The 18,719-nt window shown below is 38.3% G+C and overlaps 1 protein-coding gene across 2 annotated transcripts in view; it reads left to right on the top strand.

The window, feature by feature from the left end:
- Nucleotides 1–18,719, top strand: part of DBT (dihydrolipoamide branched chain transacylase E2) — an 84,917-nt gene that overhangs the window by 54,980 nt on the left and 11,218 nt on the right. Inside the window, exons 5-10 of one of the 2 annotated variants that reach the window (XM_004471684.3) lie at nucleotides 2,976–3,097; nucleotides 6,272–6,488; nucleotides 7,176–7,342; nucleotides 10,608–10,685; nucleotides 13,115–13,306; nucleotides 14,067–14,138. In XM_004471684.3, the coding sequence (XP_004471741.2) occupies nucleotides 2,976–3,097; nucleotides 6,272–6,488; nucleotides 7,176–7,342; nucleotides 10,608–10,685; nucleotides 13,115–13,306; nucleotides 14,067–14,138 (848 nt within the window). The remainder of the gene's footprint in view (nucleotides 1–2,975; nucleotides 3,098–6,271; nucleotides 6,489–7,175; nucleotides 7,343–10,607; nucleotides 10,686–13,114; nucleotides 13,307–14,066; nucleotides 14,139–18,719) is intronic. The other variant, XM_058303120.1, reaches the window with a different exon arrangement.

An 18,719-nucleotide genomic window follows, 5' to 3' on the forward strand; every position in this document is an offset into this window, starting at 1 on the left:
TTGAGGATATTGCATATAACCAAAAAACTTTTTTTTTATTATGCAAAGACATGTTATGAATATTTGTTGTTGTATAATATGAAATACACTACTGTTTCTGATTTTTAGTTTTTCAGCCTACTCCTTAGAATTGTCATTGTAGCATTCCATCACCTTCCTTCTAACTTTCTGGGAAGACAGATAATGAAATTTGTTATGAAGTATATGCTAAGAAGAAAAGTAAGATCTGAGTGAGGTCTAAATGACTTTCCTCTAGATCAAATGCATGCTTTTTTTTGTTGTTAAAGGTACTTAGTTTACATAAAATGTTACATTAAAAAAATATAAGGGATTCCCATATGCCCCACTCTCCTTACCTCCCACTTTTCCCCACATTAACAACTTCTTTCATTAGTGAGGTACATTCATTGCAATTGATGAACACATTTTGGAGCATTGCCACTAAGCATGGATTATAGTTTACAATGTAGTTTACACTCTCTTCCACTCAATTCATGCTTTAGTGCTGAGAGTGTGAGGCAGTCGTTTTAGGTGTTCTGGGCCTGAAGCTATGTGCGAAATTGAGTTGCCAGGATCTTCAAACACCTGATAAGTGAAGAGTTACTGTACCTAATTGAGGGCTCTTGTCACTATGGAGAAGTTTTAAGGGAATAAAAGGAAGGACATAAGCTGTAGCAGAATACTATTAATATATAAAAAGAACATTCTGCTATTACATAGCATTTACCCTTAACATCAACTTATATCATTGGTTGAATGCTTTCTCTCTGCTAATTTTAGCTATGTATTATCTCAATCATATAGCTTATTATTATTTTAAACATGCTACATTGAGACTCAAAAGAGGTTGAATAGCTTGCCTTGGTCACATAGGTCTTAAGTGATGAATTTGATACCAGTTCTGTTTATAATTCTAAAGTTTATGCTCCTAACCATTTTGTTACACTGGAAATTCAGGTCACAGAGGGTGGTACTAGGGAATGAACCCAGACCTCATACATGGGAAGCAGGTGCTCAGCCACTGAGCTATATCCGCTCCCCAGTGAGAGTCGGTTTTTTCATTTGTTTGTTTGCTTGCTTGTAAAACACTGAGACAGGATTTCTAATACAGTACATATATGCCTATTAACAAAATTCTGATAATAATTAACTATCACTATTAATTTAGTACAACTAATCCTAAATTGATTGAATTAGCTGTTTCAATAATTTGAAGTGAAAAAGAAAATGCAAGGAAATTACATAAGTTTCAAATGTCATTAATTCTAAATGTGTCATCATTTGGACAAGGACAAAACTGAAGCTTACGTAAATCTGCCTTGCATACTCAAAACATTGTGATAATCAAAGAAAATATATGTAAAAACACTTTGAAAATTACTTAAAGTGTTATGCATTTAGGTGTTTTATTACTTAAGAGCTTTTATCCCCAAGAACTGTGATAATAATAAGTAATATATAATGAGTGAGTTCGCACAAATAAGTTTGTTTTATCACTCATATTTACACTCAAGTTATTCTAAAAGGCAGTACTATAAGCATCACAACATGTTTTCTACAATACTGAGTCCTGGAAATATATAATAATTTTGTTATATAATACATTTGGGTATTTATACATTTCTCTTATTTTAGCAAATATGCATTATACAAATTAGTATTCCTGCAGTTAAATCCCCTTGATTTCCCTTTGAATCTTAGTTGCTAATGCTAATCTTTCTTACCAGTCTCACTGTATGAAATAGTATAATTCATATCCAATAACTTTCACAGATGGGGGAATTCACAGGGACTCTCCTTTAACTATTGGAGTTCTGTTACAGCTAATATGACTAAAAAGAAAATTTGCTAGGACCATGAACTATGAAAAGAGCACAGACTGAGTCAGCCTTGGGATTGAATCCCAATGCTCGAATTTATTAGGTGTGTGGCCATGAACCAGTCCTTACCCCTTTCAAGCCTCATTTTCCCTATCTGTAAAATGAGGATAACACCTACCTTACACAGTTGGAATGAGAATTAAATTAAGATATTCCATATGTGGTACAGTGTTTGGTACATAATAGGTGTCCAATGCAAGATTTTTTTCCTACCCTTCCTTAACCTTAGGGGTTTTTGAGAGTTCTACTGGGCCAATTCATACTAGTGAGAAGGAGTGGACTGTCTTTACACAGTTAGACCAGTGGAAATTTTTTATTTTCTTAGAATTGAATGTCAAAACAAACTCAGTTGTCTGGTGGTTTTCATAAGCTCTACAGCATTGATTTCCTGGCAGCAGACTTTGACAATTAAATGTTCTCAAAAACTTTTTTTTTTTCTTGTAAAAATACATACTAAGAACCTGAGTTAATTTTTCTTATATCAATTCTCTAGAGTTAGAGAATAGAACAACCAAATTAGCATTAGTCACGAAATTGAAATTTTTTTATAATATTCTGTAATCCATATGCAAAGCAGAGAAAAAATTTTAAATGCTATATCATCTTAAGAAAGTGTTTAAGATTGTCACAGATTTGGCAGGATTCTTTCTTACCCCACATTTGATTCTTAGTTCATGCTATTTAATAAGTGAGAATTTTATTAGGAAAATGTTTAAAGTACAATGTTACAAAAATGATGGAAAAAATTCCTTTTTGAAGTTGTAGCTACTACACGATTTTAACAGAAATGATCAGTAAACCCCAGGTAATAATAACCATTAACTAGTACCAGGTAATAATAATTAATAGCATTACGACTAGTAGACAGGCCCTCATCTCTAGCCTTTTGGTAATAGTACTCCCTCTCCCCTATGCCCCTGCTGTTAGGTCAGTTGTATGTTTTCCCATTCTGAAGTAGCCCACCTATTAATAATCTTTATACATTTTGACTCTAAACACGAAGTCTAATTTATTTAGATGTTATTAATATAAGCCAGTAAGCTTTTTTTCTCTTCTAATGCTTTCAACTAAAGTAAAGTTTTACCTTATTACCAGATTCAGAGGAAGATGTTGTTGAAACACCTGCCGTGTCCCATGATGAGCACACACACCAAGAGATAAAGGGCCAAAAAACGTTAGCAACTCCTGCAGTCCGCCGCCTTGCAATGGAAAACAATGTACGTTTTCTTAATATTTAAGTATGGGATTGCATATAAAGTAAATATTTGTATCTTTGAAAAAATTAGCCAATATTTCCATGATGGTGATACCAAGCAAAAGCAGGTTCTTTTCTCTCACTGTGTCTTTAAAGCCAATTCCTGAGACACTGGAGTTTTAAAGAAGGAGTTTTATTGGTTGCACAAGCAAAGGAACCCAGTGCTAGGTAGGTCCAAGACTGCCTTCACGATTTGTAGAATTTCTAATATTTTATAACATCAGGATGCTAATGAGTAATCGAAGTGGAGTTTGCACAGGTTCTTTCGTTAATAAACTTTAAGGGACTGAAACAGGTTGGAGAGGGAACTGCCAGGGGTGAATCACAAAGTTATAACCATTATCAGAGATCAAGGCATCAGTGAGAGGGGGATACCAAAAGCAAAGGTCAGCTACAAGGTTTTTCATATGGATATTAAACAGAGGAAGGTGGCATGGTCACCCTTTCAATAGAAATGTTCCTATAAAAAGGTCAGATCAATCTGGAGTAATCATTATAATAGCAGGTACAGGTGGCCATTTACAAGGGTAAGGTCCACCTGGAGTAATCATTACAATGCAGTTTTTAGTCAGAAATGGCCACATAACAAAGGGTGAAATCAGTCTAGCCAGTTTCATTAATTTTGGATATTAACCATTTTTGGCTAATTCAAAAAGCATCTATATAATGTTTCAGTAATTCTAATTATTTGTTCATTCTTAACCTTTGGTTACAATGGAATGGCTCAAATTGGGATTAAAGAAAACGAGTATCTGTTGCTGAAAAGCTTTGGTTGCATAAAAGTACTCATGAAAAATAAGAAGTTGTAAATTTATTACTTATCAATTGAGCAGTGTGGTTCTTTTGTTCTTTTTTAGAGCCTAATAATATTAACAGTTGAGAGCCACAGTTATTGAGCACTTGTATATACCAGTGTCTTAGGTAAAGTTCCCTAGAAGCAGAGCAGGAGGCAGGGTTTGGGTGCATGTGATTGATTTAATGAGGGAGTGAAAACCTATAAAGGGAATGAGGAAAAGGATGTAGTCACGGATCTGGCCTGATCCAGCAGAATGGGTGTTATCACAGAGTTGTACTATTTTGAGGCATGGAGACTGGCCTTTTATAGCCCCTCTAATAACCAGTTATTAGCGGATATGGATGCGTTGCATAAGCTCCCACAACTGGGGGCTCCCTGGCACTGTGATAAGTATTTACACATTATCTCATTTAATTTTCACAGCAGCCCTGTCTCAACAATCATTACCTTCCAGACACTGTACATACAGCATCTCTAATCCTCACAGCAATCCTGCAGGGTAGTTTGTATTGTTCCCATTTTGCAGATGAGAAAGGGCAGGAAGTTAACTAACTTGATCTAAAATCAAGTGAGTAGCTGAACACTAGTCTGTGTGGCTCCAAAGGCTGAGCTCTTTCCACTATGCCTCACAATGCATATTTTTTGTCAGTTTTTTGAGAAACCCAGTTATGTTACAATGGGGAAAAACAAAAGTTTACTCTTTTGAAAAATGTAACAAAAGCCATCAAAATGTTCTTATCCTGTTAGCCAGTTGTACTTCTGCTGGGAAACTGGCCCAAGGAAATAATCTAGGATTCTTCCCTAGGTTTTATATAGTCCCAAATTAGAAGGAGCATAAATGTGGAGAATCAAGGAAATGTTTAGGTAAATTATGTTAGAAACCCAAGGTAAAAATGTATATATCCAATAAATATGTTTTAATGTAAAGATTATTTAGCATAATAGAAAAAAATAATAATTTGCAGCACTAGGTTGTTAAGGGCATCAGATGAAATAATTTCACATTTTGCTTTAAAAGCTATAAAGCATTTTACCAATGTTATTTTTCTTTTAAGTTGTATAGAAAGACTACCTGTAGAACTAAATGATTTGGCTTCCCTATACCACTTTTTAAAGATATGTATAATAACTAGAGTATTTGTGTAATGATTAAAAATTAAATAGTAGATTTTTCTAACATAGGACACCATTTATTTTTTTCTCTTCTTGTAGTTTGCATATTTATGAATTCAGTTGGTTTAAAAGAAAAAGCCAATGACATTTATAGTTATTTGTAATTATCTAGAATTATTTGTTTAAATTCTCATTGTTCATTTAAGTTAGACACTCAGGTTTGACATGATAAAGTTCTTTATTCTTTTGAAGTTATCCTCTGAAAAAAATAATACAAGCAAAACAGGCCTTAACCCTAAGAAATGAATACCTACCATGTGTGAGGATTTCATCCAAGCTTATGTATTTTTTATTTAAATATAATTAAATTTTATTGAGTATTTTATCTCTGTAACCAGGCAGAGAAAGTGCTTACATAAACCCATATCATGTTTCCAAAAAGTGTCATACTGTCAAGTGAGAAGCAGAATTTTATCATTTATTGTTTATTCTGTAGAAAGCAGTAATAGAACTGAAGAATTTGACCCCTAACTTGGGATGAGAAACTTACCTTCCAAATATACGCTTCAGTAAGATTAGTTTCAATATATTTTGTGCTGATCTTTCTAGATCTTTTTTTTTTTTCCAGAAAAAAGATTTGAGAGTTCTTTTATATGATGATTATTTAACTATTGTGTGTTTAACTGGTAGCCAAGGTCAGAAACATTGGTCTGAATTTGTTATAGTGTTTAATGCTCTTTTTTTTAGTTTTCCATGCTCCCTCTTATTATGTAGTCTCTAAGAATAGGACAAAACCAAGTAGGAATTAGGCAAGAGATTTAAAAATAGCTAACTTTAAAAATGTAAGCTTTCATAAATAGATATGGATTACGTACAGCGTATTTACTGTATAGTTACCACATGGGCAAGTGAACATTATCTACAGAAGAACAAATGATTATTTAAAATGGGTAGGGGGAGTGGATGTAGCTCAAGTGGTTTAGCATCTGCTTCTCACATGTAAGGTCCCAGGTTTGATCCCTGGTACCTCCTTCCAAAAAAAAAAAAAGAGTAGCTGTAGCTTATAGCAATATGTTAAGATAATGAAAAGGTTTTTTCCTTGTATTAATTTATTGGGCAGAGAGAGATTTTTACCTTTAATTGATTAAATTTCACTTGGAGCTTTAATGATAGATTTGTTGTTTATGTGTAAGTAGTTTCACTTCTAGCATTAATTTATTTTTTTAGATTAAGCTGAGTGAAGTTGTCGGCTCAGGAAAAGATGGCAGAATACTTAAAGAAGATATTCTCAACTATTTGGCAAAACAGACAGGAGCTATATTACCTCCTTCACCAAAAGCTGAAATTATGCCACCTCCAGCAACACCAAAAGACAGGACTATTCCTATACCAGTTTCAAGACCTCCAGTTTTCACCGGCAAAGACAGAACAGAACCTGTTAAAGGTAATAGTAATAATAACAAAAACAACAACAATGTTGTAAGGCATTATACAGTACATTTATTTGTGGGGGATGCTAATTCAGGAGATCCATGCATATATCATGGTATTTTTAATTCTTACTAATAGGAAAGTTCAGATTCAGCATTAATTATTTTTTTAAAAATGGTGAAATGATGACTTTTAAAGGAAAGCTTTAATTTATACTCTTCATTTCTGAAGTGTATTACCATAGCAGATTTCTTGAAATATAAATTTGTGTACCAGTAATCGTTCTACTGGAAGACACACTCAGGATCTTTTAAGCATTCATTATTTTATTTAGCTTTTCAAAATTACTACTTATGATTTGGTTTTTTTTTTATAAACTCTTAGGATGATTACCCTCCAGGAGAGTGACTTTCCAAGATAGTCATTATATAGATGTATGGCTTGTATCCTTCTGAATTTTGTATGCACCACAGCATTTAAAGTGGTAACCTATTACATTATTTCACTTGCCACTGGGTAACTTGCTTCAGTCAGGACTTGAGCAGGCCCTGACAGTAGTGGCCTTCAAATTGTGTAAGGTAATGAAGATGGTAGCTCTAACAGGAAGAGAAACAACATTAGAATACCTTCTGTTACAGTGAAAAAAGAATTTGGATAAGAATCTGAAACAAAAAAACAAAGCAGATTAAATGTTTTCCAGGCTTCCACAAAGCCATGGTCAAGACGATGTCTGCGGCCCTGAAAATTCCTCACTTTGGCTATTGTGATGAGGTGGATCTTACTGAACTGGTTAAGCTGCGAGAAGAATTAAAGCCCATTGCTTTTGCTCGTGGAATTAAACTCTCCTTTATGCCCTTCTTCTTAAAGGTGAGATATCGCTCATTTCAAACAAAGTTTGAGTAGAACATTTAAACTTTCATTTTGCAAATATGCGGTGAGTTCATTGTAAGTTTGCTTAAAAGCTCTACTTCTCCCCATATCACATAGTTAGAAAGTATGCAAACATGACTGTTTCCTTGTTTCACAGGAATTTATGAAATTGGCCTTTCTCTGTCCTGTGTTTATCTCCTTGTCTCCTGAGCTGGGCGGGGATTATCCAGCCAGTTAGGTTTGTTAAGGTGGTGGATTGTGGGGGAGATTGAGGAGAGTGTACCTCTCCCGTCCTGGTACACTCTCGAAGGCAAAATCGAACAGATATGTAAACTGAGGGAAAGAGCTGGAGAACAAGAGGTTAAAAATATGTGAGTGGGAAGGATTGCTGGAGCCAGGGCCTGGCACTGGGGAGAGAATGTGGTGAAGCCCCTCCTGGAGAAGTTAACCTTGACCATCAGGAGAACACCACCTCTGTTCCTGACTGGGTTCCTCTTACTGCTTCCTGGTTTCATCTAGTCTGCTTTGAACCAACTAGAGACCAGCCCTTTAATATACTGCATTTCTTTATTACTCTTTTTCTCCATCGTTCCAGCCTCAATGAAATATCTGGTCTTTGTTTTGAAAATAAAATTGAGTATGCTCTATTAATTTTAAAATAACTGTTTTTTTCTGCTTTTATAAGTTTCAGCACTTTTGGAAATCACTACAAATTGTTGTACAAGAAAAAATTACCTGTAGTCCATTATACACAGGCATTGCCTTTCATGTACAAACTTTTGGATTATCCTGAAAATACTATTCTTATGTGTAACACCTTAGGGTAGCCTTAGTTATAGATTTTTACGTAAGGAAGATAAAGCTGCAGATATCAAAATGGTTGCTTGATAAAACTTTTAAGTCATTAAAGTTAAGGAATTTGTGACAAATCTTTTCATTACATTTTTCTTTCAATGATCTACTTCCTTAATCCAATCAAATCAATCACTGTGAAAGTTCTTTATATTTTGAAGCTCTTTCCTTAACTCTTTAGTTCCAGGATTTGTAATTTTTTCTTCTGTCAAGATGCCCACCTACAGACAAAAATAATGAACACAGTGCATTCAAAGAAATCTTAATTGGACCAGATAAAAGCTGTGGGGGGAGGGATTTCTTTTTAAGGAAGATCTTAAGCATTTTTAATTTCCTATTAATTTAATTTAATTTTTTTTTTTAAGATTTTTTTAAAAAAATTTATTTCTCTCCCCTTCCCCGTACTCCCCCCGCCCCCCCAGTTGTCTGCTCTCTGTGTCCATTCGCTGCATGTTCTTCTGTGTCCACCTGTATTCTTGTCAGCAGCACCCGGAATCTGTGTCTCTTTTTGTTGCATCCTCTTACTGCGTCAGCTCTCTGTGTGTGCGGCACCATTCCTGGGCAGGCTGCAATTTTTTTGTGCAGGGCGGCTCTCCTTACAGGGTGCACTCCTTGCGCGTGGGGCTCCCCTATGCGGTGGACACCCCTGCATGGCACGGCACTCCTTGCACGCATCAGCACTGTGCGTGGGCCAGCTCATCACATGGGCCAGGAGGCCCTGGGTTTGAACCTTTGACCTCCCATGTCGTAGGCAGATACCCTATCCATTGAGCCAAATCTGCTTCCCCCGACAAACAAATGCAATTTGTAAAACTTGACCAGTTCCTAGATCTGGTAGGGGGAAGCTATAAAGAAAATTTGAGGGTCAATGAGGGAAATTTGAATATGAACAGAAGAGGAATGGTGTCAGGAAGAAAAGAAAAAAGGGGGGAGGCGGAGATTAAGAGAAAAGGCAGGGAAGCGGATTTGGCTCAACTGATAGAGCATCCACCTACCACATGCACGGTCTGGGGTTCAAACCCAGGGCCTCCTGACCCATGTGGTGAGTTGGCCCATGCACAGTGCTGATGCACACAAGGAAGTGCCGTGCCACACGGGTGTCACCCGCACAGGGGAGCCCCACACGCAAGGAGTGCGCCCTGTAAGGAGAGCCGTCCCGCATGAAAAAGAGTGCAGCCTGCCCAGGAGTGAGCTGATGCAGCAAGATGATGCAACAAAAAGAGACACAGATTCCCGGTGCTGCTGACAAGAATACAAGTGGACACAGAAGAACTCACAGCAAGTGACACAGAGAGCAGACAACTGGGGGGGAGGGGTGGGGAAGGGGAGAAAAATAAATAAAAATAAATCTTTTTTAAAAAAAAGAAGGCAGAGGGGGAAGAAATAAATGCAATTAAGGAGACAGCTTCTAAAGTGACTGACTGAGCTATCCTTCCCTAGTTAAGGACGTCAGGTGGTGTGTATGCATTAGGGGCTATTACTGAATCACTACTAAATATCTTGGGAGTGGTGATGATTTGGTGGTTCTGAAAGGACCTTAGAAAATAAATGCTGAAGTACTTAGAGGTTGAAGTATTATATCTACAGCTTGTTTTCAGGTGGTTCTGAAAGAAAGAGAAAGTAAAAGTGGAAAAATTAACAGTTTTTGAAGGTAGGTACTGTTTTCTCTCAACTCTTCTGTAGGTTTTAATTTTCTCAAAATGGAGGATTGGGGGAAAAATTTAAAGTTAACATGGGAATATGGTACTAGATAAGGAATATGAAAAATATGTAAATAGAAGGCTTATTTCTACAGTATGTCATTTAGCATAAAGGAAGGGATTAAGGGAAGAAGGTGGAGAGGGAAAAGATGAAATGAGATTAAGGGAGATTAGGGTTCTAGAGTAAATGTTTGCTCTACCTCTGCCCTTCCCTGGCAGAGGACGTCAGGTGGAGTGCCAGCCTGTAATGGGCACCGCACTCTGAAATCCTGACTGCGTACTGCTTTTACCCAAGGAAATAGTTTACCTGTTTTTGTCTTTTTTGTGTTTTAATTCAAAGTGTATTTTGAACTACAGGTTCACTTTTCATGGAAATCTTAAGACTCTGCATGTAAGTGATGGAATCACTTATTATAGAATTTAGACATTTTCTTTGAAATTTTTATTGGTCTATATAGTTGTTTTGAAAGTCTCCTTGATATTTACTAGCTGTCTGACTATCTTTTGTGCCGAAATGATTAGAGTGACCTAGTTCCACATTGCTAGAAGGTTACATTGGGAGTAATGTGTCTGAGTTCATGTAGACTTGAAATTAAACCCAGCACAAATAAGAGTTCTCTCTCTTCCTCCTTTACGCCTCTTCTAACTTTGAATCCCCTATCCTGTCTGGGTTAAAAGTGCTAAAGTTGCATTCTCTTTCTATTAAATAGGCTGCTTCCTTGGGATTACTACAGTTCCCTATTCTTAATGCTTCTGTGGATGAAAACTGCCAGAACATAACGTATAAGGTTTGTTATGCATTTTGAAAGTGTTCTTGTTATAAACAAAATGGTCCCAATGTGATTGTAGGTTAGAGATGCTTCAAATAGTGATCTTTTTTAGATTAAAATTAAAGGTTTGGGATACGTATTAGGTTTCTCCGGGTAAACAACCAATAGGAGGGAGATAGAGATGTAAATATTCTGAAATATATTCTAGGATTTGGGTCCATGACTGTGGGGATTGGCAAGTCTGAATTCTGTAGGGCATGTCACAAGTTGGGAACACCGATAAAAGATTCCATGCATTCCCACAAAAGAAGCTGGCTGACTGAAGTAGAGGTAGAAATTCTTTCTGACTGGAAATCCTCAATTCTCCCATCAAGACTCTCAGCTGATAGGATGAGATGTCTCTTATTGCTGAAGGCTGTCACTTTTGTTGATTGTAAATGTAATCAGCCATAGATGCAGTCAGCTCACTGCATTTAAATCTACAGAGTATCCTCACAGTAACAGTCAGGCCAGTGCTTGCTTCACCAAATAACTGGACACCATAATCTAGTTAAGAGACAGATGAACTTAACCATCACAGAATAAAACATTAAACTTCAGTACAATTTGTTCTTGTTCTTACTGGCTAATGATAATGATACTGTAGATATGCAGATTTCCATTTTTTAAGTTTATTTTATTAGAACAATTGTAGGTTTACAGAAAAGTCCAGAGTTCTTATATTACCCCTACCCCCACCCCCAGCCACTACACAGCTTTCCCCGTTATTAACATTTTGGTTTTCTGCTTAAAATAATGAAAATATACAACTGTGAGGCAATAGGTTATGTACCCATCCCATAAGCCCTCCCCTCAAAAAGAAGCTCTCAAAATGGAACTCCTGGAACTTTTAAAAACAAGAATTATTTAAGTGATAAAAGATTGAAGTTTGAATTTAGTTTGAGTAAACTTTCCAGTTTGGAGTGAAAATTTATCAAGACATAGGTCTTTCTGGGATGCCAATACTTATTAGAAATATACAACCAGAAAGTGAGCTTAGGTATTTTGAGGGATCTAATCTAAAATATTACTGTGTGACTAATACAGAAAAGCTGATAAACATAGTTGATTTTCTATTTTGTGAGAAGCAGTCCATATTGATTTTAGTGGTTGGAACTACTCAGTGGACTTCTAATTTAATTTTTTAAACTAGAAACAATTTTTCCAATAGAAAATTTTTAATCAGGAAGAGTTTATTTTATATAATGCTTAAATATTTCCTGATTAAGTATATACGTGCTGTAAAAAAAAAAATTATCTTCAGTGTTATGGCCCTAAGAAACTCACTGTTTATGTTAAAATGTACATCGTTCCAGGATTTCATGTTTGCATGGTTTTAAAAAATGGAATTATATGTACCTTCCTATCTATCTATCTATCTATCTATCTATCTATCTATCTATCTATCTATCTATCTATCTATCTATCTATAGGAGGTACTGGGGATTGAACCCAGGGCCTCGTACATGCTAAGCAGGTGCTCACCCACTGAGCTACAACTGCTCTGCTTCAGCTAATATATTATGAACACCATTACATGTCAATATGTTAAAATAAATGTTACTTATTTCAGTTGGAATTTACAAAACATTTTGGTGTTTGCAATTTTTTAAACTTAGAAACAATCTTTACTCCATATTATCATGCATCTTCTACTTCTGCATTTATCTCCTCAGCACAAATTTTTATAAATGGGAGTTTTTTGGTACATATTTGTCTGAGTTTACCACAGGGCTGCTGATGCAAAGTACCAGAAACGGGTTGACTTTTTTAAATGGGAATTTTATTAGGGGAAAATCTTACAGTTCTGAGGCCATGAAATATCCAAAACAAGTACCGTCAGAGATGCTTTCTCACCAGTCAGCTCTGGTGATCCTGGCAGCCTGCCACGTGGCTATCAGGCATATGGCAGGGCTCATCTCCTCAGCCTTGAGTTGCTCTGGGGGCCTCTTTCCATGTCTCTGTGCTCTACTGCTTCCAGCCTTCAGGATCTCTCAGCCTCTTGGGGCCTCCCTACCTTTCTGCAGCTGTGGTCGAACCTGGAGTTTTCTCTCTCTCTCTACTTTCTCCTTTCTCTCATATAGCAGGATCAAAACAGCAGCTTCCTTTCTCAGTCTTTCCCTGTCTCTGTGTCTCTGTTTATATAAACATCCATTAAGAGGGCAGAGACCCAACTTGAGTCATGCCTCACTGATGTCCAATCAAAGGGGCTCCACGCCCACAGGAATGAACTAGTTCCAAAATGTAATCCTTTTGGTGGGGGAGATTCATAAAACAACTTCAGACTGTCACAATATTGTTGAATGTTCTACAGAAAGTCTGTATCAGTTTACATTCCACTAACAATGTAGAAAATGACCCGTTGTCTTATATTCTTGCCAAAAAATATTTATCTTTTTTCTTTTCAGGCTTCTCATAATATTGGGGTAGCAATGGATACTGAGCAAGGGTTGATTGTCCCTAATGTAAAAAACGTTCAGATCTGCTCTGTATTTGAGATTGCTAGTGAATTGAACCGTCTCCAGAAATTGGGCTCAGCAGGTCAGATTGGAACCACCGATCTTATAGGAGGAACATTTACTCTTTCCAACATTGGATCAGTGAGTAATAATGTTCAGATTCACAAACTACTGATAACAAGCAAAGCGGGGGTTCTTCTGCCCAGGGCACTTCATTAACTAATTCCTGAGACATCAGAGTTGCAAAGAGAGAAAGAGTTTATTTGCTAGCACAGAGCAAAGGAGGTCAGTCACCTAAGGGCCCAAAAATCTGCCTCCCCGAACTGCAGTAATTCTGATAGTTTTATAATAGCCAAAGCCAGGGAGGTTTAGGCTGATGAGTAATTGAGATGGGGCTCACTCCTTAATAAACATTATGGGACTGAACCAGATGGGGGTGAGTACAAAGTGGGGGCCAGTGACAAGGTTTTTTATGGATTTCAAACAGGAGGGTGGAGTTCAATAGAAATGTTGATATCAAGGGTAAGATGGATCTGGAATAATCATCACAATAGCAGGTCTTAGTAATGACCATAGACAAAGGTAAAATCCATCTGCAATAATCATCATAATAGCAGGCTCAGGTACAAATGACCATACACAAAGGTGAGGTCGGTCTAGCCAGTTTCAGGAATTTCAGGTATTAACTTTTGACTATTTTATAGTATACCAGAAAGTAAAAAAGGCATCTATATATTGATTCAGTAATCATAATTGTTTATTAATTCTTAACCCTCAGTTATGCCATAACTTAAGAAGTCTGATCATATGCTCATTTAAGAATACTATAAAATTTCATTTTCCATTTTTCCCCCTAAAGCTAAAGTTTTCTACCTTTCCTTTTTTATTTTAATTTTTTTAGATTGGTGGTACTTATGCCAAACCAGTAATATTGCCACCTGAAGTAGCAATTGGGGCTCTTGGATTAATTAAGGTATGTTTATTAAATAATTGAAAAATGGAATTTAAAAAATTGGGAGAGGGAAGTAGATGTGACTCAAGCAGTTGTGCACCTGCCTACCACATGGGAGGTCCTGAGTTCGGTTTCCAGTGCCTTCTAAAGAAGACAAGCAAGACAGTGAGCTGATGTGATAGGCTGACATGGCAAGGTGATGCAACAAGATGGTGCAACAAAGAGACACAATGAGGAAACATAATGAGAGATAAAACAAGCAGGGATCAGAGGTGGCTCAAGCAATTATGCACCTTACTCTTACATGGGAGGTCCCAGGGTTGGTTCCCAGTGCCTCCTAAAAAAGAAGACAAGCCCACACGAACACACAGAGAGCAGACAGCAAGCACAAACAACGAGGAGGGGGAGATAGAAATAAATAAAATTTTTAAAAATTGGGAGAGATAACCACAAAGAAGAGTAACTATTTCTAAGGCTTTCCCTTTACCACGTAGGTTTGCGTTTTTAATGTTTGGCTCTGTGAGCCTATTATTTCTTCATAAGAACTAGACCTGCAATTCAGGTGACTGCCTCCACATATAATAAATGGTGCTCTGCATTGTTCTGTCTGGATTCACCACTGTCAATGATAATGCCAGGCACAGATGTGAGTCTTTATGGATAAGCACAAATAAAGCCAATCTGTTGCTATCAAAATAATAGCACTATTTCAAAATATCAAAGAATATTAGTAGGCCAGTCCAAATTGTTATTTCTACCTAAGAGACATGCATTTCTCTTTAACTTTACTCAGTTCAAGAATCATTGGGAAGGCTAGTTAAAAATACAGATTTCTTTGCCTTGCGGGGCAGAGCCCTCATGACTTGCATATTAAACAAGAAGCCAGATGGTTCCAATACAGGTGATCTGTAGCCATACTGAGGAAACATTGATTTAGAATAATGGATGCAATGATTCTTAATCCTAGCTGCATATTAGAATCATCTGGGGATCTTTAAAAAATGATGCTCAAGCTCACCCACCCAATACAAACTGAATCAGAATTTGGTAGGGGGTGGGGGGGAGTGTCAGGGGGCATCCCTCTTAACTCAAGGTCAGGAACTACCAAGATCAAGAAATAAGCTTGCAGGGAAGCAGATATGGCTCAAGTGATTGGGCTCTCGTTTACCATATAGGAGGTCAAAGGTTCAATTCCCGAATCCTCCTGGTGAAGGCAAGCTGGCTCACGCGGAGTGCTAGCCCACATGGAGTGCTGGCCTGCACAGAGAGCTGGCGCAGCAAGATGGCACAACAAGAAGAGACACAGAGAGCCAATAAGAAACACAGCAGACCAGGGAGCTGAGGTGGCACAAGAGATCGAGTGCCTCCCTCCCACTCTGGAAGGTCCCAGGATCGTTCCTAGTGCTGCATTAAGAGAGATCAAGCAGACACAGAAGAACACACAGCGAGTGGACACAGCAAGCGCAAAAACAATGAGGGGAGGGGGATAAATGTCTTTTAAAAAAAAAAAAAAAGAAAGAAGCTTCCGGGCTCTATTTCAATACCACCATTATTAAATGTCCTTTGTTATTAGTCACTACATTAACCTTGATTTTGCTCTTCATGCTTAAAGAACCTTTCTTCTTTTCCATACTTACAATGTTTGTATATTGAACATCTCTGGGGCTTGTCTTTCATGAGTTTATTATTTTCATGTTGGTATCCGACTCTCTCCCAACCGCTTATTCAGCCTTACATTCACTTTCTAGCAGACAGCACTCGAGCTGCTAAGTTACCACCTCTTCTTAGCATCCATGGGGAGAAAAAAAAGATACAGTCCTTTTGATCATGACAGGAGAATGTTCTTTCCCAAACAAAAGTTTCTCTGCTGATAACATCTCTATCACTCATTCTCCTCTCAACAGGAATTCACCATTTGATTCTCACAAATTTCTTCTGGCTTCCTCTAATTTCCAAACCATCACCCTATCAACTTTTTCATTTTTTCAAGAGATTTTGTTTTCTTCTGAATTCTTTTAGATATATTTTTACAGAAGCATTTTACCTGTGGATTCTTCAAGTTGTGAAGTATAGTTCTCAGAGTATAGTGCCTTAATGCAAGTAATCTTTTGTTGGGTAGGGACAAGTAGTATTTAATTCCTTTGTCCTTTTGTCTCATCTCTCTCCTGTGCTATTTTCTGTTTTCACTAAAAATTTTTAAATGCCTTGTTGATGAGTCCACCATGTTACTCATTTCTTGGTCCTCATCTTCTTGACCTGTTAGCTGCACTTGAACAATCCACCACCCCTCATTGTAACACTTTCTTCACATTGGCTCTGAGAATACCACCTATCCTGGTTTTCCTACTATCTCAGGTCCCATTCACTCTGAGTCTCCTTTGCCCACATTCTCTCTCCCCAATTCTAAACACTGCAGTGCCCCAAGGCTTAGTCCTGGCCCTTTCTCTTCTTTGTCTGATTCAATCTCCTGGCTTAAAATATCATTTAAACACTGATGACTCCCAAATTTATTATCTCCAGACTGAACTCCTTTGAACTTAAGTCTTATAATCTGCGTGGATATCTAAGAGACCTTGCAAATTTCTTACTGCTCTGCACTCTCAAACTTGCTTCTCCAGATGTCTGCTCCTTTCAGTGAACATTCTGCTCAGAAATCTCCATTGGCTTCCCATCTCACTCAAGATAAAATGCAGGGAAACAGATTTGGCTCAACTGATAGAGCATCTGCCTACTGCATGGGAGGTCCAGGGTTCAAACCCAGGGCCTCCTGGCCTGTGTGATGAGCTGGCCCATGCACAGTGCTGATGTGCACAAGGAGTGCCATGCCACTCATCGCACTCGGTGAACATATTTTGGAGCACTGCTATACCACATGGATAATAGTTTACCCTGTAGTTCACACTCTCCCCCAGTGCGTTCAGTGGCTTATGGCAGGATATTTAAAGTCCAGCATCTGACCCTGCAATATCATTTAGGACAATTCAGAGTCCCAAAAATGCCCCCACATCACATCTCTTCTTCCCTCTCCCTGCCCTCAGTAACTACTGTGGCCACTTTCTCCACCTCAATGCTACAATTTATTCTATTACTAGTCACAATGGTTTTATGGTAGAATATCAGTAAATCCACGCTAATCCATATTTTATTCCTCCATTCTGTGGACCCTGGGATGGTGATGTCCACTCCACCTCTAGATCAAGAGGGGACTTAGATTCCATGTGGATGATGGATGCAATTCTTCTGCTTGCAGTAGTAGGCACTCTTTTTTTTTTTTTAAAGATTTATTTTATTTATTTCTCTCCCCTTCCCCCTGCCCTGTGTCTGCTTGCATTCTTGTTAGTGGCACTGGGAATCTGTGTCTCTTTTTGTTGCGTCTTCTTGCTGTGTCAGTTCTCTGTGTATGCAGTGCCATCCTGGGTGGGCTGCGCTTTTTTCATGTGGGGCAGCTCAATGCGGGGTGTACTCCTTGTGCATAGGGCTCCCCTATGTGGGGGACACCCCTGCATGGCACGGTACTCCTTGTGTGCCACAGTGCTGCACATGGGCCAGCTCACCACACAGGCCAGGAGGCCCTGGGTTTGAACCCTGGACCTCCCATATGATAGGCAGACGCTCTATCAGTTAAGCCTTGTCCCCTTCCCTGTAGGCACTCTTGATTCCCTGGTGTGTTGGTTGACCATCTTCACCTCCCTGTTGGCTGACCTGGGTAAGTCCAAAGAACCAGAGATTAGGAGTTGCAATGCTCCTGAGGGTCAGGGCCCTGCTGGCACATGGGTAGTCCAGAGATTCAAGTCCCTTGAGTATACACCATCCCTAGCACCAACCACAGGTTCAGTAAAAGTGACAGAAGAGACATGTGTAGAAAGATTACGTCTGAGTCCAGCTGCATCATACTCAGGAGCACAAATTCCAAAGTAGGGCCCTCTGACATGGAACAGAACTCCAAATTCATCTACCATGACCACATATCCTGTGGATATCTGTAGCCTTCAGGAGAACCAGTACCTAGGGTTGTATCTACTTTGGCTATTTCTGGGGTCCTGCTGAGGCGTGCATAAGTGCAACCACTCTGATGCCCTCTCAACTATTTTTTGAAGCCTCTTAGCCATATAAACTCATTTGTCTTTGCCATTTCCCCCTTTTATTCAAGGCCAAAAAGTAGTTTTTAACCCATGATCCTACATGTAGGCTGAGAAAGTCTGCTGGCTTGAGTTGACCCTTTTATTCAAGATGTCTTTCTAGTTGCATCACTAGCTAGTGATTGGTAGTAATCCCTCGGCACCAGAGAGGCTCATCCCTGGGAGTCATGTCCCATGCTGGGGGGAATGTAATGAATTTACATGCTGAGTTTGGCTTAGAGAGTGGCCACCTTTAAGCAACATGGAGGCTCTCAAGAGGTAACTCTTAGGCACCCTGAAGCTGTAGGGCTAGTGCATATTTAAGGCACACAGGCTCATAAGCACAGTCATCAGTATCAAGGGCTCATTTTTGGACCTTCCTTCCTTGTTGGGGGATTATTGCTGTTCCACTGGGGAATGTAACAAAGCTCCCCTGGGTGGGAACTCAGCGCTCCCTCAGTTGACGTTTATAACTCTAACTACT

This window comes from Dasypus novemcinctus, chromosome 9 (assembly GCF_030445035.2).
Source record: "Dasypus novemcinctus isolate mDasNov1 chromosome 9, mDasNov1.1.hap2, whole genome shotgun sequence".
NCBI lineage: Eukaryota > Metazoa > Chordata > Mammalia > Cingulata > Dasypodidae > Dasypus > Dasypus novemcinctus.